The sequence below is a fragment of the Colobus angolensis genome, unplaced genomic scaffold (assembly GCF_000951035.1).
Source record: "Colobus angolensis palliatus isolate OR3802 unplaced genomic scaffold, Cang.pa_1.0 Scaffold10, whole genome shotgun sequence".
Taxonomy (NCBI): domain Eukaryota; kingdom Metazoa; phylum Chordata; class Mammalia; order Primates; family Cercopithecidae; genus Colobus; species Colobus angolensis.
In genome coordinates, this window is record NW_012110919.1 from 7,153,110 (window position 1) to 7,174,177 (window position 21,068).

The window sequence follows — 21,068 nt, forward strand, 5'->3', positions numbered from 1 at the left end:
GATGGATTCACAGCTGAATTCTACCAGAGGTACAAGGAGGAGCTGGTACCATTCCTTCTGAAACTATTCCAATCAATAGAAAAAGAGGAAATCCGCCCTGTTTAAGGTTATTTAAAAAGCAAAACAAAATCCTAATCATGTTGAATTTTTGAATCTGCAGCAGATTCAAATTAATGAATTTAAATCATATGTCAGGTAAAATACTACCTTGACATATTTTGTGATCATACTGGGAGAAAATTAATATAAAGCTAATTTAAAATCTTTAAATTTGTAAATCAAAAGATTAAACCTTGTTAAAATTTACAAAGAATATGCCACTATAAGAAGAAGTAGCTCAACTTTATTTTAGTAAAATCACCAACAAAACAATAAAAAGCCAAAACTAAAAAGACAGTTTTAATTGTGAGCTGAAGTTTTATATTTCTTCACGAATTCCGTTTAAAAAAGAGAAATCTCTAAAATCATTGATAGGCAGGTCTTTAATCCACTTTTAAGTCCTTCCCCACCAGCATTGCAGTCACGGGATGCATGCTTGCTTTGTGCTCTTGGTAGGTTCGGACAGCTTGATCATGGGATTTGTCAAAGGCAGCAAGATCCCTGCCAAAAAAGAAAAAATTGAAAAGAAAGAAAGGTGAGAAAGAGACAGAAGAGGAGAAAGGGAGGGAAGAAAGAAAGGAGGGAAGGGGTTCAGAGGAGGGGGAAAGGAAAGGAGAAAGAAAATAAGAACATAAGTCAATACCCAAGATTAAATTAAAGGATGTCAGCAGGGGTGACAGCCAATGTCACCCAAATAAGGTACCAGTCCCAGCCAATCAGATGGGTATGGTCCTGCCACAGGGTCCCAGAGGCCTCCCTCTGTACCAGAGACTGGCCCTTATACTGGCAGATCAGACATTTTGCAGCGAGTTACAGGGAAGGGCTAGAGTGGCTGGGACCAGGGGCTATTTACCAAGCAGCATGGAAGTATTTTATTATTTGAACAGTGTCCTCTAATCTACTGGCTAAATATTGGCCCAGTATGTGAGACTGTGCCTCAAAGGCTTTCTTTCTAAAAACTGCTTAAAAAAATTTTTTTTAATCAAGATTTTAAGAGTATGAAAACACTACATTTATAAATAGAATTTCTGAAAACTTCAAATAATTGAGAGTAAAAATCCTGATCACAGTGAAATAATAATAAATACATAATAAATAAATAATAAATAATAAATACACTAAACAGGACCTACCATACAAAAGGTAGGATTAGTCACTTTTAATGTAACTACTATAAACATCATAAAACAGAAATATTTATTTTTCCCACAAAAGCTGTATTCTTATTTATTTTATTCATTTTTTTTTTTTTTGAGACAGAGTCTTCCACTGTCACTCGGGCTGGAGGGGATGGAGTGCAATGGTGCAATCTCAGCTCACTGCAACCTCCGCCTCCCAGGTTCAAGCGATTCTCCTGCCTCAGTCTCCCAAGTAGCTAGGATTACAGGCACCGGTCACCACACTTGGCTAATTTTTTGTATTTTTAGTAGAGATGGGGTTTCACTATATTGGCCAGGCTGGTCTCAAACTCCTGACCTCGTGATCTGCCTGCCTTGGCCTCCCAAAGTGCTGGATTACAGGTGTGAGCCACTGCGCCCAGCCCAAGTATACTCTTATTGAAAAATCTATTTAAAGTATATTTTACTCAATTCAAAGCTAGATGGGTTTTAATTATGGAAAGCATATAAAATATACTTAAAAATTAATTTTGTGGTCACATCAAAAAAGAGATAATGACTTATTTTGCCAAGTTTTATGGCATTATTATTATATTGCCATCACTTTTGATGGCCAAAACTACAATTACTTTTGCACCAACCTAAATACTTGTGAAGTAAATGAAAAGCAAACAAAAGTAATCATCGATATTTATGGCATGATTTTTTTTCCCAGAATTTGGACAAAATTCATAGATAAAGAACTTCACTGAGATATTCTTTTTTTTCTTGAGATATTCTTAACTTGTATATTGCTGTCAAGATACAACTTATCCCCCTCTTACCAAGCATTCCTTTACTATGTCAAGCAACCTACCTTTGACCTCTATGCAACATTTGAACACAAAAGAGTTAGCTTTATCTGCTTATTTCTCCTTACATTTAACTTCAGACTCTCTTTCTTGTCTATACCTACCTACCAACTATCTTCTAGTTGCCTTTAAAAATCTTTGTGTATATAAGCCTATCTTTGATTTATTTCTATTTCATCAGTGTCTAACTCTATTTGGCTCAAAATAGGTAATCCATATATGTTTCTAAAAAAAGGAATGAAATTATTTCAAATTTTAAATATTTGTAAGTGTGAATCCCTATTCCAAAATCATATTGATAAACTTTAACAAAAAAATCTGTCATATAGATTATGTTTAAACATTTGAGAGTTTTCTTCCTATTTCTTAGATGAATTCAAAGCACAGTCTGAGTGGGTTCTTACTTGAATAAGGGCCGGGTAAACTTCATTCTCCCTTGTTCAGTTGCCATCTTTAGCGCCAAAGGAATTGCGTCCTCCCACTTGGATTGAATGCAGAGCCGCAGCCATCTAAAAGGAGGATTTAGGGGGAGCATGGGGTAGAAAATGAGGAAGAGGCAGGATATGACAGGTATATCTTAATATTACTTCTGTAGAGATGAATAACCCCACTATAGTTATACTGTACACCACTTTATGGTATGTCTTGATTCTGAGACTCTCAAATCCTTATATATACAATTTAATAATTGGTGAAGAGAAAGAAGAGGAGCCAGTTCTTGAAAAAGATCATGTATTTTAAAAGGTCTGGATCAGTAGGTGCTCACATACCTTGTAAATGCAATTTCTGAAGGAATTAAACTTTGGTTTAAGCCTCACATTACAAATTTGAATTAAGAAAGATTAACATATAATAGAATAAAATATTTCTAACTATTCCCATTTCAAAGTAGATTTAGTTGGTTGTGGAGAAAGCCTATTTACCACGGAATCCTTCATTCTAATTTTTTTTTCTTTAAGGTAAGAGAGGTTTAGAGCAAAGTCTAATGGAAAGATTAATACTATCAGCTTACACATTGCAACTATTCCTTAAATACCACTATAAGTATTTACATAGAAGCAGTCAGTTTGACAAGGATTTCTCAAGACTCAAGTATGTCTCATATTCTGCATTCCCTTTCTCCACCTTTCAAAGGAGTTTTCTGCTTTCTTCCACAGAGACAAGTTAAAATGATGTACCTGAATCGTATTTCAGAATTGTTAATGGCATTGAAGTTGTACACCTCTTGCATTCGCTTTATGTGCCCCAATGGAAGAGGTGCCTAAGAGCAAAATAAAGAAGTATACCGTATCATTTCAACAGGATTCCTTGGAAGAAAGGAGCTGGAGAGAAATGCATAGCCAGATTAAAATCCTAAATATTTTATAATATAGAAATAAGTTAGATAAAAATAAAAGAAACAAATTGCACACTAAAGTAAATTCTGTGCAAACTTATTCTGGATGAGGATATTCTACTGGGAGCACAGGGATAATTTACTTTGTGAAGTACTCAGAATTAAATGAGAATTGCTCTTCTTAGACTTTTTAGCATGTATAAATATTATCTTTCAGACTTTTCCTAGACTTTTTCTAGTTATTCTCTATACCTTATATATCTTAAATGCATTCCATTCTCCAGATTAAATCATAGTTTCTTAATTTTTTGCCTGATTCCCCCTAGCTTTATCTTTGTATATTTCCCCTGAAATCCCTCTTAAATTATCTACATCCCTAGCAGTTCTTAAATGTTGGTATTATAGACCTCTTTGGGAATCTGATGAATAATGTGGACTCTTTCCCTAGGGGTGAAAACACACTTACTACACGAATACAAACTTCTGCATACAATTTCAGGGGTTTCATAAGCATCCTATCCCTACCTTAACTCACCCTAAAAGGGAGGACAAATTTGGGTGAAGGAAAGAAAAAAGATGAGTTCAGTTTGGACAAGCAGAGAGTTTGCAGTGCCTGTGAGTACAGGCAGAGGTGCCTCTAGGTAGATGATAACTCTCCCCTCCAACCACGACCTCCTTACCTTACAGGACTCCACACTCACTAACCATCTCTGCTCTCATGAACTACTAACCCTGATGCAAATAATTTAGTCCATTAGCCCCTTATGGACACATGCAACTCCAAGTCCACCCTGGTAGACCAACTGGTTAAGGTCATCTCCAAGGCTCCCCGACTTGCCCTAAGTTTTGCCATACCCATTCCAGAATCACCCTACCATGTTCTCTCTGTGGCCCTAGGCCACCCACCAGTGTTAGAGCAATTTATGAAACCATGATGATCCGATGCACTAAAAATAGATTCCCTCTTACTTTGATGGGGCCCTTGTTGCCTCAAATCCTATTCCTAATTTTTGCATCAATTCCACAGGAAATTCTGCTCCAAATCTTCCTTCTCAAGGTCCTTAGACTGAAGACTTCCCTTTCATGGAAGTCTTTAAAATCTAGTCATTGGTTTATCTCAAAATGCAGCATCTCCTTTTGGTTTCTTCTATTCTTTCAATTTTCTAGATTCAAAACCTTAAAATCTGCTGGATTCTTTACTGTTAACCCCTATATCCCGTCAGTCACAGAGCTCTGTGCTTTCACCTTATGTAACCTCTTTCTCACGTCTCATTCTCTCCTCTCCCTGCAACTCACTCCCTCAAGTCCGGTATTCCTGCCAGTCTCCCAACTAGTGACTTCACCACCATGCAGCCTTCATGGCCCCAGATTAGTTTTCACAACCCAGCATTTCATCCCGACTCTCCTGCTGGATTTTTAAAATCCTTTTCTACTGATCAGTGTAAGATCTAAAATTTCTTAGCTTAGCATTCAAGAGTCATCATATCTGGTTCTACTAGCTTTTCTAGTGTTACCTTCACTGACTTCCTTACCCAGTGCTACTGTTTACTCCAGCAATGCTGCAGATGAATTCCAGCCCTTGCTGCTCCTTCCACCTTGAATTTCTACCTCCCTGCTAGCCCTAGGGGTACAAATCAAGTCTCCTCCAAAATTCCCTCTCTGATGCCCCCAGTTGGAAGACAGTCTTTCACTAATTAAGTTTTTCCAAATGACACCTAAAGTATACCTCCTTTTATTGTTAATTCAAACAAAAAAAATTTATGAGATGGAGTTTCACTCTGTTGCTCAGGCTGGAGTAGAGGGGTGTGATCTCAGCTCACTGCAACCTCTGACTCCCAGTCCAAGTGATTCTCCTGCCTCAGCCTCCCAAGTAGCTGGGATTACAGGCACCTGTCACCATGCCCAGCTAATTTTTGTATTTTTAGTACAGACGAGATTTCACCATGTTGGCCAAGCTGGTCTCGAACTCCTAACTTCAAGTGATCTGCCCGCCTCGGCCTCCCAAAGTGCTGGGATTACAGATGTGAGCCACCGCACCTGGCTTACTGCTAAATTTTGCATGTGTTCCCCATCCTACAAGATTATAAGCTATTTGAAGATAAGGTATATCTTTTCTTCCATATTTTCATATTTAGCACAATATAAAACACAGTAAGCATTCAATGCTTTTTTAAAGAAATGAATGAGTTTTATAAATGATTTTTTCCCCATTAGTTTCCACATTAATAATCTTTTTGCCAAGTTGGGTAGAACATAAATGCTGTGCCTTTCTGTCCATTTTAATTTCTAAGCTTTTGAGCTAGTACTTACCCTCTGGAGCATCTGTGCTAAAAACTCATTCAACTGATGAGAGGAGAGATCTTTCAGGTCTGTGGCATTGAATGAATTTAAATCTTCTTCTTTGGCCTAAAATAAATTTAGCTAGTTATTTTTGTTCAAGTACAATTTAGTAATACTTATTGGTTTATCTAACATACAAGTAAAAATTGAGAAAAAGAACCATATGAATGCACAAGATTATTCAAAATAAATTTAAGCCTGAGTTACTTAAGTAATCCTGAGATTGAGTTACTGTAATTTAAATAGCTGATATGACTCCTAGAATCTATATTACTTAAGAAAAAGTAGATTATGGGTAGGAAGAGTGGAAGAAACTGTTGACATTCATTGTACCATTTGAGGTATAGAAATTTCCAAAGCAAAGAAACATTTCAAAATGTATGCATGTTGACTAATTTATAGACCAATTTAAAAATGTAAAGAATGAAATTGTGTATTTTTAAATATTACATTAATAAATTCATAAGACTATAAACTAATGTTTTCCTCCATCCCCACATATTCTGTTTTCCCCACTCAATCTAGAAACCATCTAAGAAAAAGAAAAAGTGAGTCTGCACTTTTCAAATTTGGATTTACTCTCAAAAATCTTTGAGAAGATGATTAAGCAATATTAAATAAAGCTGATCAAAATAAGGATTTTAAAATATTTTAAAACTAGTTTTATATTCTTCTAAACTAGGGCTTTTGTTACTTTAAAAGAAATACATGCAAATACTAAAAAACCAAATAGGACAGAAGGAAAAATTCTTTTGGTTTTGCTCCCTGTTTCCAAGTACTGCTCCTCAGTAACCAATATTCATAGTTTCTGTATATCTTTCCACTAAATTTAATGCATAGGCATATATCCTTTTAAAGAAATATTTTGCGTCTTCCCCCCTTCAGAACTCTCCTTAATAGCAATACTTCTTTTCCCTTTACAACTTATCCTTAATATGAGAACGTACAGATCCAGCTCATTTTCTGTGCAAAACCCTGCAAATCTAAACTATATATTAATTAAGAATATGTTTATGTTGTAAAAACATAAAAAGCAAGAGAATGATAAACCAAAATTCAGGACAATGGTTACCTGGATGGGTCAGCAAGGAGGGTGGAGAAGGGGATAAGATGGGGAGGGATGCTACAGAGGTACCCGTAAGATTTGACTTCTTATGCTACTGGTGCGTCACACAGGTCTTGTTTTACAATTGTTTTTTACACTTAGAAATATGTTATAAATATTCTTTTGCATGTATTTACTATTTAAGACAAATCATTGAGAAATAAAATACATAAGGAAAAGAGTGCACTAGTGAATACAGTGTCCTGAATCTGTTTCTAACACTGCCTGTTTCTACTAATATTGAAGAGTTGATCATCATCCACCTTAACTGCTGGGCCCAAAGGAATATTTGAGCAGAAATTAGTAGCAGTTTTATCTAGTACCAAATAAGCTGGAATACATTTTTCAAACTAAAACAGAGGATTTGAACACACACTGTTAAAAAATCCTGTTTCCCACAGGAATCTCTTATACTTTTCTTCGTAACAAGTTTGTCAACTACACAAAACATAAAGTTCAAGACACGGGTATTATAGAAGAACAAAGCATTATCTGTGGCAAGATGTGTTATCACACTTCTCTCTTGGACAGAAATAAGCCTTATTTGAAAAAGCACACAATTAAACCATTCCTCCAATATAAACTCAACACTACTCCAGGCCAAATATTGACAGGTGAAGTATCTATGGACACAACCAGCCTACCCTTCTGATAGGTAGCTACTAGAAGATTTTATTACTTCCTTCCAAAAAAGAAAAAAAAAATCCGCAAAAAACAGACTTGACCTTAGATCCGAATAGTAATTAGTAATGCTCTATCTTTGTTATGATGTTATAAAAGTCTCCAAAAAAAATTTATATTTTATTTTAAATTGGAGTGTTGCTTCCCTTGGTTTCTGGTTCCATTTTTCCTGATTTGCCTTACTCCTGATTTCATTTTTCTTCCGTCTTCTGGCTGTAAGGATGTTCTGCCAATACCTGGAGCTTTCTACTCCCTTTTCTTCTTCTCCACGTCTAATCGGTTCTCAAGTTCTTAGTTATAAAATTAAATTTCAAAAGTCTTTCAACTCTTTTTTTTTGAGACAGAGAATTGCTCTGTCACCCAGGCCGGAGTACAATGGTGTGATCTCAGCTCACTGCAACATCTGCCTCCTGGGTTCAAGCAATTCTCGTGCCTCAACCTCCCGAGTAGCTGGGGTTATAGGTGTGCACCACCACACATGGCTAGTTTTTGTATCTTTAGTAGACGTGGGGTTTCACCATGTTGGCCAGGCTGGTCTCGATCCCCTGGGCTCACGTGATCTGCTTTGCATTTGTTATTTTTGTGTGAATCTAATGTCTTAATTAAACAATAGATGCTTCAAAGGTAAGTCCATCTCTGTATTTTTCATAGTGTGTGATGCAGCATTTTGTATATAAAAAGATGTGAAGAAATAATGGTCAAGTAAACTTTAGAAACAAGTTTTAAAAGGCAATTGCTAAACTGATTGCACAGTTGGAGGCCATTATCCAAGCGAATTAACACAGGAACAGAAAACCAAATACAGGATGTTCTCACACATATGTGAGAGCTCAACGACTGTGTACTCACGGACATAAAAGTGGCAACGATAGATGCTGGGACTACTGGGAGCAGGGCAAGGGCTAAAAAACTGTTGGGTACCATGTCAGTACCTGGGTGATGGGATCATCATACCCCAAACCTCAGCAGCACACAATATGCACGTGTGACAAACCTGCACATGTGCCCCTGAACTCAAAAGTTGATATTACTTAAAACATTATAAATCTGTTGCAAATTAATAGGAATAAAAGTATTCCTAAATTTTCTGTTATTCTTCATTAAAGAATTATCGAGGGCACATCCTTACTTTGGCTTCAGTAAAGGATTATATTTTAGTACATATATGAAGAAGCTCCTCTTTAAGACGCTTCATAGAAAGTGAACAAAGTTATTGACAGAGCAAAAGTGCCTCGATTCTTTCTACCACTAATAGTCAGCAGTTGGTCACCCAAGATCATTTTAGATGTACCTGGTATGTGAAATTGCTATATTGGAAGCAGCATCTTATAAATGATTTAAAAGGAAAAGAAGAAAGGAAAGATGCAAATATTTTTGCATACTTCTTTTCAAGAGTTAAGAAGCAAGAAAAACCAGGATTAATGCCTTTAACATCTATTTTTCCCCCTATAAAACTTAATTTTCTAGGTTGGGCACAATGGCTCATACCCGTAATTCCAGCACTCTGGGAGGCTAAGGTGGGAGGATCACTGGAGACCAGGAGTTTGAGACCCGCCTGTACAACATAGACCCTGTTTGTACAAAAAGTTTTAAATTAGGTAGGCATGGTGGTGCATGCCTGTAGTCCCAGTTACTCAGGAGGCTGAGGTGGGATGACTGACTGAGCCCAGGAGGTTGAGGCTGCAATGAGCCATGATCACGCCACTGTACTCCAGCCTGGGCAACAGAGCAAGACCCTGTCTCAAACCCTTAATTTTCTATATTGAGAGTAGATATAATATCACCTTAGATAAACCTGACTTTCAAATAGCCTGTCCAAATATAACTGTTTGTGATTTAAATACCCTCCCTGCTTCATGAGTAAAGACATATTTGCACAATTCAAAAAGGAATCAAAATCACACATTATTACTTACAGTAATCCATCTTTGACTTAAGGCAATACAAGCATTTGTCAGAGTCATATCATAACTGCAAAGATAAAAGGTAAAGATTAAATTGTATAAATGCACATGCTTTTGCAGAAATGCAGTTTTAAAGCTACGGTACATACTTAAATTTCAAAGTCCTTTTTAAATAAGGAAAACAAACTCCAAAGTGATGAAAACAGGAAATATTTTACCTAACTTACATACTACTGGCATCATCCAAGAACTCACAAATCCAAATGGATACCACATTAATGAAACACTCATCTATCTTTTAGAAAGAATGATAAAGCACCTCAGCAAAAGACTGTCATGTGCTCAAGTAATCTATGTTAAAGTAGTTGGAATCAGTTGAGCATATTTACTACATGGCAGGAACAGTTCTAGGCACTCAAGACAACAAGATGAACAACACAAAGTCCTTGCTGTCATGGATTTACTGTAACTCTAGTGTGGAGAGTGGCTGGAAGAAGTCAGAACAGATAAAAGTACACAGTTTGGGTGCCAGAACCATCTTCCAGGGTGTGAAGATGTGATACTGAACTTGAACAGCGGTAGTAGAAATGGAGAGATGTGGATAGACTCAGATATTTAAATCATATACAAATGATGAGAGCATTATAAAAAGAGGATTTTCTGTGGTTTGAGATTTTCTAAGATACTCTTTTACAGAATCCCAGGTACGGGAATGATTCCAGGGTTCCTCCAGCACTTTGGTATTACTTGAAAGCAATCATAAGGGATCTAGAATGAACCAAGGCCCAAAAAGGATCCCTTAGCAGCGGTGATATCAAAGAAACACTTTTGAAGAACTAATTTTCCACCCAGATTTCTCTAATTTTAAAAGCAACGGTCAAAGACTTCTCCACTCCTAAACTTCCTGGAACTGTCTTTTGACTTTATCAGGCCCCTGAAGTTAGACTCCTTGAAAGACTCCAAACTCCAAATTCTATGCTTTTATTCTCAGGCTCCTCATAATTGTACAGCACACCAGACTGCTGACCACTCTCCATACCACTTTTAAATTATTTCTTCCCACAGCTTTCTTAATGAATTAACCTTTGAAAGCTCTTTTTAGTTTTCCATTTATTTTGCTCCCTTTCCTCTGTCCCAGCTCTAAAATGAAGATCCTCTAAGGTTCTAAACTTGACTTCTTGTATTCTTCTTTGTAAGTCATCTCCAAGACAATGTCCAAATCCATCACCATTAAAATTAATAGTTTCCTCACCTGCAATACTTAGTATTTTTTTAAAAAATACTTTTCATTGTATTATAATTACTTGACACATACATGTTTGCTCTGTGAGTTCCTTATTCATCATATTAGTGCCTGACAATAAATGTGTGCTGGATTGAGCTGAATCCTTTACTACATCTCTGCTCAGTCATTTCTAATTTCTTCTTTTCTCACTACAGCCAGTCAGTGGCCAATAGATTCTAGCCCCAAAACGTCTCTCCTCTCAGTTACTCCTTTCTTTTCCCACTGCCTTTTTATTACTTCAGGTCCTCATAATCTCTGGTAAGCCTGTTGTAAGAACTGATGAGATAATGTATGGCACTTCTTAATGAAGTGCTGGGAAAAAAATCTAAAGTATTCTTTTTGCTGATACCTTTTTTAATGTTAAAAGGGTTTACTGAAGATTTGTGCCACCTGTTTCCAAAACAAAATTCGAAACATTCTATTGTAATCACTCCTCCCTATCTGAGCTCCTGTTTCCCACCCCAGCCTATGATAACCAGGACTGCCCGGTCAGTGGGGCACTCTGACCACATCTGTTCCATACTCAAAACTCCCAGTAACTTCTCAACCAAACACTTCTCAGCCTGGCTGTTTAAAGTGCTTTACAAACAAACATGACCAGGCCTCATCTTGTTTCCTAGCTTCTCTCCTGCTGCTCCCTGCAAATCAATTAAACTGGCCTGTTTAGTGTAAGAGAAGCTGGTAGGCAATTTTGGTGATCCAAAAGAAAGGCAACAAGAGACTGGAACATGCCATGGTCAGTGTCCTCACGCAACTCATGAAAGACCAAAGTTCAGATTCAATTGAAGGAGGGGGTTCAGTATAAAAAAGCAGTATTTTGAGGCCAGGCACAGTGGCTCACACTCTGGGAGACAAAGGCAGGCGGATTGTTTGAGCTCAGGAGTTTGAGACCAGCCTGGGCATTGTGGTGAAACCCCACCTCTAGCAAAAATACAGAAACTTAGCTGGGTGTGGTAGTGCACATCTGTGGTCCCAGCTACTTGCCAGGTTGAGGTGGGAGGATCACTTGGGCCCGGGAGGCAGAGGTTACAGTGAGCTAAGATCACATCACTGCACGCCAGCCTGGGCCACAGAGTGAGGCCCTGTTTCCAAGAAAAAAGAAAAAAGAAAGAAAGCAGTATACCGGAGGCAATAAGACTGCCAGGGTTTGAATCTCAACTTTTACTGCTTACTAGCTGTGCAACCTAGGGCAAGACGCTTTACCTAGCTAAACCTAACTTACCTCCTTGGGAAAAGGGGATAATAAGTGTTGTAATTAACATAATACTTATAAAATATTTTTATTGCAGAAGTTTGAAGGAAGATACAATAGCTTATTCTTTTCTAAATCCATCACCATCCTTGTGCAGAAAGGAGGCACTCAATTACTTGAAGTAAAAAATCATATTTGTAAACTGTGGAAATTATTCTTTTGGCCTCAGGGTTAAGGCCAAAACACCTAAGAACTCTGCTCTCATCATTAACTAGTAACAGTTTCAGGAAGGCATACTCTTCTTTCAGATATTTTGAGGCTCTCTAGGAGTTAGGAGAATGAGAAGGAAAGCATCAGCAGGCAAGTACTTACTTGGGTTTTATGGGAGGCAGTCCAGGAGAGTAGAGCCAGGCATTCCAATCAACTTGATTGAGAACATCAACCTACGAACAGTAAGAATTCACAGTTTACAACAGAATGCCCTTTCCTGTTGAAAACAAAACTTAAACTTATAAGTCCTTAGATACATAATTTTGTCTAATCTGCCATATCAAGATAATTTCTAAATCACTTTTTAAAAAATTAATATTTTAAATTGATATATCATAATTGTGTATACTTATGTGACACAATGTGATGTTTTGATATATATATTCAATGTGAACTAAGTCAAGCTAATTAATATATCCATTACCTCATCTAGCTTTATCTTCTAAAAGTTATATTAATCACTAGTGTGCTGTTAAATAATTAAAATAAGAAAATTAAGCACTTGTGAAAAATCAAATTCTATACTATTGATGATCTCTCTGAAACAGGAAAATTAAGCACTTATAAAAAATCAAATTCCGGCCGGGCGCGGTGGCTCAAGCCTGTAATCCCAGCACTTTGGGAGGCCGAGACGGGCGGATCACGAGGTCAGGAGTTCGAAACCATCCTGGCTAACACGGTGAAACCCCGTCTCTACTAAAAAATACAAAAAGCTAGCCGGGCGAGGTGGCTGGCGCCTGTAGTCCCAGCTACTCGGGAGGCTGAGGCAGGAGAATGGCGTAAACCCAGGAGGTGGAGCTTGTAGTGAGCTGAGATCCGGCCACTGCACTCCAGCCCGAGCGACAGAGCGAGACTCTGTCTCAAAAAAAAAAAAAAAAATCAAATTCCATACTATTGATGATCTCTCTGAAACAAGAAAATTCTATAGGTAGTTCATGTGGTTAAGATCACATTTAAAACAGAAAAAATATGCAATGAGAAGTTGAGTCCTAAAACAAGTTCTGAACCAATACTACTATTAGATAATTCAAGTTAACCTAATCAGTCAATAAATAGAGATATATTGAGCATGAAACATAGAAAAGGTTTTTAAATCCAACCTTATCTTTAAAATAGGAATACAGGAAATCCTTCCAGTCATCAGTAGTTATGCTCTTATAGGAAAACTTCTCAACATAAGCTTTTAAGAATCCTAGGAAAAGCTCTAAGAGTAAAAAAGAAAATCAATTCATAGAAAGGTAATTATTTGACATTTTGTGTGTGTGTTTGGCACTGTGCTATTAACCACAGAGAACAGAGAACATTCAAAGAATTGGGAAATCTATGAGAACTTTCAGAGTGAAAGAATGTTCAGAAAAGGAGGTGGGACTTAAGTTGGGCCTTGAAGAATATATGTAATTCAGTGGAAGGGAGAAGAGAAATTCTAATTATAGGTAAGGGGATAACACATGAAGACACAGAAAAGGAATACATAACCCAAGTTCTAAAAGCTATAACCTTCATATGACTAGAAAGGAGAAAAATAAGACTGGACAGGCAGAATGGATTCAGGTGACAGACAGCCTTCCAAGTCAGTCAACCAAGGAGAACACCTCAATGTCTATCAGTGGGGGATGGGTACATAACTCAGCATAGCTTTATCATGAAGTAGTACGATGTCATTAAAAAGTATGAGGCAGATTTATATGTACTGACATAGAAGGGTGTATGTGAAATATCAAGCAAAACAAAACACAAATGCAGAGCCAATATATAGCATGATCCATTCTTGTAATTAAAATAACTATATGTATTTATTTGTCTGCTTGTTAATTTACACCTAGAAAATGATCTGGAGCCATATACACCAAACTGCTAACAGTGGTTACCCCTGGGGAGTGGAAAGAGGTTGATGGACTCTCACTTGTTACTCTTAAAATCTTCTGTACCACAGAAATGTTTTCAGGGAATACATACTATTATCCTCATTTCAAAAACTGATGAGATTGTTTAAAAAATGAAGCAGCATGATTTAAACCTTAGGGGTTATTAATGGTTTTAAGTCAAGAGATAACTTAGAAAACAATACAGATTTCTTCAGCAGCTACATCCAGAATGAATTGGAAGTATTAAATGGAACAAAACAATAGTTTACAATTCTTCCTAATTCTCATATTACCCTCAAAAAAAAAAAAATCATAAAATACCAACTACTTACCTGGTCCTCCAAGCAGTTGTTCAAGGTAAAAAAGTAAAGCAAAGCCCTTCTCATAGGGAACTGAAGAATAAGCTACATCAGGGTCTACATCTGTCAGATCAACCACAAGTTTGGTGAAAGGATGTGTCTCCCCAAATGTCTTTACCTGCAAGACATGAAATAACATGGAGAAACATATAGAAACATATAGAAAGACTGCTATCACCACGCAAAGAAGCTAATAGGGAAGTATTACTTCACTCAGTGGTGTAACTTTAGGGGAATCTAAAACTTGGAGACTGGAATACTAGGATATGTTGGCATAAACTCCTGGAAATCTATTAATAGAATGCTTACTTACACAATATTCTCTGATGTTTCTTGCTCAATAATACAGGCTCTATTCTTATAAAAAGACTAGAAAAATGATTTAATGTCTAGTCAGCAAATTTGGCTTTCAGGAGACAACACTTGAAAATGACATAAATATACCAAATAAAATTCAAACATAGAAAACAGCTATATTAATAGCAAAGGCCCAGTGAGGTCCCATAGCTCCCTGTTTAGACCAGGTCATCAAAACTACCTTACATAGAACAATGAATGGTGCGGATCAATACAGTGTTATACCAGCATTGACTTCACTTTCCACACTTGTAAAAATGACTTTTTGGTTGCTACACAGTAAAGATGCTTTCATAAAAACTCAGTTTTTAACACCTATACAACTTCGGATGAAGGTTTTTAAAACTTTGACTCATTTACCGAATTCTGTAGTTCTCCCCATCCTCCCAGAGCATTAAAATGTCTGAACTTTTCACCAAACAATCGTCCGCAAATGTGGCGTTCCAAGTACACAGTATGTCCCTCATTTAACCTGAAAAAAAATTTTTTAAATAAAAACACGGACACAGCTCAGAAGAAAAGATATTTCAATCAAGATATTTTCTTTTTGGCTTTTCTACAGAGGAAAGCAGTTGCATGACCACTACACTCTAAGCCCACTCTGGCTCCCAGGCAGTCAATCCAGAGCAATGGGAAGCCCAGCCCAGCAGATGGCAGCAGAGAAAGTTAAGCCCTGGTTCTGCTCTTGCATGTCCATATGTTAAAAGTGTGAATATATCAGGAACTAGATAAACAACACCTAGACTGAACCTAACACTGTAATAAGTGTTACAGAATTTTTTAAAACTATCCTTGTTGGCCGGGCACAGTGTCCCACGCCTGTAATCCCAGCACTTTGGGAGGCCAAGGCGGGAGAATTATCTGAGGTCAAGAGCTCAAGACCAGCCTGGCCAACATGGTGAAACCCCACTACTAAAAATACAAAAATGAGCTGAGCATGGTGGCGTGCACCTGTAGTCCCAGATACTTGGGAGGCTGAGACACAAGAATCGCTTGAAACGGAAGGCAGAGAGATTGCCTTACTGTACTCCAGCCTGGACGACAGAGAGAGACTCCATCTCAAAAAAAAAAAAAAAAAATCCTTGTTAGCTGGGCGTGGCAGCTTATGCCTGTAATCTCAGCACTTTGGGAGGCCGAGGTGGGCGGATCACTTGAGCTCAGGAGTTCGAGACCAGCCTGGGCAACATGGTGAAATCCCATCTCTATAAAAAATAAAAGAATTAGCCAGGCATAGTGGCATGTGCCTATAGTCTCAGCCACTTTGGAGACTGAGGAGGGAGGATTGCAACCCTGGAGTTGCAGTTAGTGGAGATCGCACCACTGTACTACAGCCTGGGCAACAGAGTGAGACCTTGTCTCCAATTAAAAAAAAAAAAAATAGCTGGGCGCAGTGGCTCACGCCTGTAATCCTAGCACTTTGGGAGGCCAAGGCGGGTGGATTGTCTGAGCTCAGGAGTTCGAGAACAGCCTGGGCAACACAGTGAAACCCCATCTCTACTAAAATACAAAAAATTAGCTGGGTGTGGTGGCACGTGCCTGTAATCCCAGCTACTCGGGAGACTGAGACAGGAGAATCACTTGAACCTGGGAGGCAGAGCTTGCAGTAAGCCAAGATCGCACCATTGCACTCTAGCTTGGGTGACAAAGTGAGACTCCATCTCAAAAAAAAAAAAAAAAAATTCTTGCCTACCAAAGAGATGATAACAAAGAAAAACAAGAGATATACACAAAACAATTCAGAGTGGTAGGAGGCAGGGGGAAAAAAATCAGTAACAAGAACCAATAAAGACATAATAACAAAAATCTTACCAAAAGTGATCCCAAGTTTTGTTGGTCACTAGATTCCCTGTCCAGCTATGAGATATTTCATGTGCAATGACCTAAAGAAAATAGTGTGATTAATAGTAAGACTGATTATCTTAACCTAAAACAACCCATTCTGTAAACACTCCATGTTATTCAATTTTTTAAAAATATTAGCTGAGGTATTCAGGGAGTTACCTCAGTTCAGCAAAATCTTTAACTTAACCAAAGACACACACACACACTCAAATGCTGCATAAAGTAACGAGAAAACAAAAATTACTTACAAAATATTAAATAGATACATCACTGCATTAAAAATATTTCACAAATATATGAAAAGATCAAACCATAAATTTTTCTTAAATCTATTAAATATAATTGTTAATATAATAATGCGACAAGAGTCCCCAAATTGTCCATTACAACCATATCTTTAACATAAAAATACAAGGGATATTTTAAAATCAGTTGAAGTAATACTTCTTGAAGATAAGGCCATAATGAAAAAGTTTAACTTACATTGGAGAGTGACTTGTCACCTGCCTACAAAAAAAAGAAAATTATCTTAGTATTTTAGTAATCAAATTACAGACTATCTAAAAGACTGCCTACCTAAACACTTAGCTTACTGGCACTGGTGGTCCACTGTATTTCTACTACAGCACTTCAAAGAAGGTAAAAGAGACCTTAATTGAAAAAACAAAAAAATACAGAACTAAAAATTAGCGTCATTCTTTCTTGCCCTAATTCTAGGGAATTTTTGCAATACAATGAAAGCTGGTCTATTTGTGTCTAACTTCCATAAGACATTTCTTCTACTTCCATTTTTACATCTGCTCTTATTTACCCCTCACTTTCTTTCTCACCTATTACCCAAAATGTATTTAATAAAACTTTAGAGTGTCCTATGTGTCCTGTGCTGTATTTTATTTATGTTTTTGCTAGTCCATCACTCACTTAGGTTCTAGGAAGAATTTAAAGTAGCTCACAGGCATATTAAACATAGCAGTGTACTATGGCCCTAATCCTTTCCTATACATGGTGTGCTGATTTTTTTTTTAATTGTACCTACACACCAAGTGTAATTGATATAGTCTGTCTGGATACATAATTTATCAACGAATTGTTGTTACACAGCACCCCCATGCTCAACATCCCCAAATACCGTGAACATAATATTCTCCTTCCCCAAATGGCCAGATTATTTTCCTTTCAAAAACGAGATGGAGGCCTGGTGCGGTGCTTCATGCCTGTAATCCCAGCACTTTGGGAGGCCAAGGCAGGTGGATCACGAGGTCAGGGGATCGAGACCATCCTGGCCAATATGGTGAAACCCCGTCTCTACTAAAAATACAAAAATTAGCTGGGCATGGTGGTGCGCGCCTGTAGTCCCAGATACTCAGGAGACTGAGGCAGGAGAATCGCTTGAACTCAGGGGTAGATGTTGCAGTGAGCCGAGATTGCACCCCTGCACTCCAACCTGGGCAACAGAGCGAGACTCTGTCTCAAAAAAAACAAACAAAAAAAAAAACAAGATTGTGATAACCACAATAAACAATACAATTAGAAACAAGGGTTACATGAACAAGCGAAAAGATTTATATATATACACATTATTAGGACTCTAAGGTTCTTTACATATATATTCATATTATTAGGACTCAAGGTTTTTTCTAGCCAAGTTTATTTTTGAAAGACATCAATTTCAAATGAAGAAATATTTACACTTACCAGTAGAGTAGGAGTTACAAAAGTAAGGCAAGGATTCTCCATGCCACCATAAGGGAAGGACGGTGGCAGGACCAATAGGTCATACTGTCCCCATACATATGGTCCTCCCAGATCTTCTGCAATTTTAAGCATAGATTCAGTCTGAAAAATCAACACATATGTTTGTATGTCTTCATTATCACCATTGTACATTTCTTAAAATTATATATTGCTTTCTATGAAGGTTACAAGTTAATGACTCTAATTTTAAATGAAAATGATAAAAAGAACGTAGCAACTGCACACCTACATAAAACACAATCTGATTCTTTCCCGGTATCACTTAAAACCATCACATTTCACACTCAAAATCTTCAATCTACTATCACGGTGACTACAACGGAAAACTACATGACCAACCTCAGAAAACTCGTAAGCAGACTTTTCCACCTGCTCTTTCTCAGACCACACCAAAGTTCTTGGGCCAATTTGCCTGCAAGATTAAAAAGCTTAATAAAAAAGAAATTCACAGAAAATGATTCGTCTGGTTCTAAAAAGTATTTAATGTCTTGTAGACAAACCTTTACAGTAAGAGTGTATTTACTATGTGCTTATGGGAAAGGGATGAGGTTACATGGCCTGAGCTGCAAACCTGCTGTTGTATATGCAGCAACAGATATGCAGCTCTTTAAGGAGGTACAGGCTGGGCCAAAGGAAAAAAACCAAGACTCAAAGTGTCCCCAATTAGTTTATTGCCTCTTGTAAGACCTCTTGAGGGTCTCATTTCATCTCTCAATTTCATAACTATAGAAACCCAGTCACAACTCATAAGAAACTATTCTATTTTTTTTTTTTCTTTTGAGATGGAGTCTCGCTCTGTCACCCAGGCTGGAGTGCAGTAGCGTGATCTCGGCAAACTGCAAGCTCCGCCCCCTGGGTTCATGCCATTCTCCTGCCTCAGCCTCCCGAGTAGCTGGGACTACAGGCACCCGCCCCACGTCCAGCTAATTTTTTCTTTTTTTTGTATTTTTAGTAGAGACGGGGTTTCACCATGTTAGCCAGGATGGTCTCAATCCCCTGACCTCGTGATCCGTGATCTGCCCGCCTCAGCCTCTCAAAATGCTGGGATTACAGGTGTGGCCACCGCAACCAGCCTTTTTTTTTTTTTTTTTTTTTTGGATACAGGGTCTCATTCTGTTGCCCAGGCTGAGTGCAGAGGGGCCATCACAGCTCACTGCAGCCTCCGCCTCGGGGGCTCAAGCAGTCCTCCCACCTTAACCTTCTGAGTTGCTGGGACTAGAGGCATATACTACCATGCCCGACTAATGTTTTATTTTTTTTGTAGAGACATGCTCTCACTTGTGTTGCCCAGGTTGGTCTTGAACTCCTGGGCTCAAGCAATCCTCCCACCTTGGCCTCCCAAAGTGATGGGATTACAGGCGTGAGCCACAGAGCCCAGCCTACAAGATTATTCTAGAACAGGAATGGGTATAAACTTTGTTATGCACTTAAAGGTTGAATACTCTTATATAAGAAGACACAAATAGAAAATGAAGGAAATACTGTCAGATGCTATAACATGGATAAACCTTAAGGTCATTACACCTTGAATGAAATAAGCCAGACACAAAGAGATAAAATCATACTGTATGATTCTACTTATGTGAGGTATCTAAAGTAGTCAAATTCGTAGGAACAGAAAATAGAATGGGTGTTACCAAGGACTGGGGGGTGAGGGAAAAGAGGAGCTATTGTTTAATGGGTGCAGAGTTTCAGTTTTGCAAAATGAAAAATTTCTGAAGATCTGTTTCACAACAATGTGAATATACTTAACACTACTGAACTGCATATTTAAAAACCGCTAAGTGTGCTTAAAACTAAGAATGAACAAAAAATTAAGAAGGAAGGGTACTCTATTGGTAAAATATTAATAAAATATATTACATTTCTGTAATATCTGTAGGCTTCCAAGTGCTTTAATATATTTTATCTCATTTGTTTCACATAACCACCCTATGAGGTAGAAAGTCAGACATTATAATTTCAAGGATAAGGAAACAGAGGTTAAGAGAGTGACCTGTTCAAGCTTACATGAGAATTCAGATCTCTAAAGGTAAGAGCACGCTCATTTTACAAGACTTGAAAAATCTAAGGGATAACTGGTCAAGATTTTTAAACGTAAAATTAATTTGTTGCCTACATTTTATATTTAGATTTGAATTTTTCTAGAGCTTTCAGCTCAATATCTTGAGAAATACACAAATGATCGACCAATTAACCTTGAGAGAGGTTCAAGATGCCTAAGTTTTGATCTTTCCACAAACCTGAAAATTTTTCCAAAAGCTCACCTGCTTTCTAAAGCTCCAACAACTAAAGCAATCAGGTAGCAGGGTATCGGAACCTAAAGAGGGCAAACAAACACACACCACGTGCTTGCATTAGTGTTCACAAATGTTACACAGTAAGACAATTCATATTTAAGTAAATTCCCTTTCAAATCTCCTAATATTAGTAGTGATTGCTTTTATACTTCTGAAATAGTTCTCATCTTTAACATATAGCTTGAAATTGTGATACAAAACATTGTTCAAAACATCTATTTGCCTTTTATTCTGCTAGGAACAAAAGCTTCTCACACGTGAAAAGCAAGATCACACATGCTATTAAAAGGTGCATTTTAAGCATTTCTCAAAAAGTAACCTACAGGAAGTGCTTTTCCCATGTGTTTGCCTTTTTCCTCCTGACTTTTAAAAGGTTTTGGTTTTCTTTTTTTATTCCCTTATGTTTCAA

General features: G+C 37.6%; 1 protein-coding gene across 2 annotated transcripts in view; it reads right to left on the reverse strand.

Annotated features, from left to right (window-relative positions):
* Nucleotides 1–323: 323 nt before the first annotated feature.
* The window catches only part of LTA4H (leukotriene A4 hydrolase), a 42,512-nt gene continuing 21,767 nt past the window's right edge, over nt 324–21,068 (reverse strand). For both annotated transcript variants that reach the window (XM_011934251.1, XM_011934241.1), the window contains exons 6-19: nt 20,627–20,679; nt 18,699–18,771; nt 18,300–18,440; nt 17,088–17,111; nt 16,572–16,642; nt 15,123–15,234; nt 14,379–14,523; nt 13,282–13,385; nt 12,284–12,354; nt 9,447–9,501; nt 5,715–5,810; nt 3,247–3,329; nt 2,473–2,577; nt 324–600 (exon numbers count right to left, since the gene is read on the reverse strand). In XM_011934251.1, coding sequence (XP_011789641.1) covers nt 483–600; nt 2,473–2,577; nt 3,247–3,329; nt 5,715–5,810; nt 9,447–9,501; nt 12,284–12,354; nt 13,282–13,385; nt 14,379–14,523; nt 15,123–15,234; nt 16,572–16,642; nt 17,088–17,111; nt 18,300–18,440; nt 18,699–18,771; nt 20,627–20,679 — 1,251 coding nt within the window. In that variant the 3' untranslated portion in view covers nt 324–482. The remainder of the gene's footprint in view (nt 601–2,472; nt 2,578–3,246; nt 3,330–5,714; nt 5,811–9,446; nt 9,502–12,283; nt 12,355–13,281; nt 13,386–14,378; nt 14,524–15,122; nt 15,235–16,571; nt 16,643–17,087; nt 17,112–18,299; nt 18,441–18,698; nt 18,772–20,626; nt 20,680–21,068) is intronic.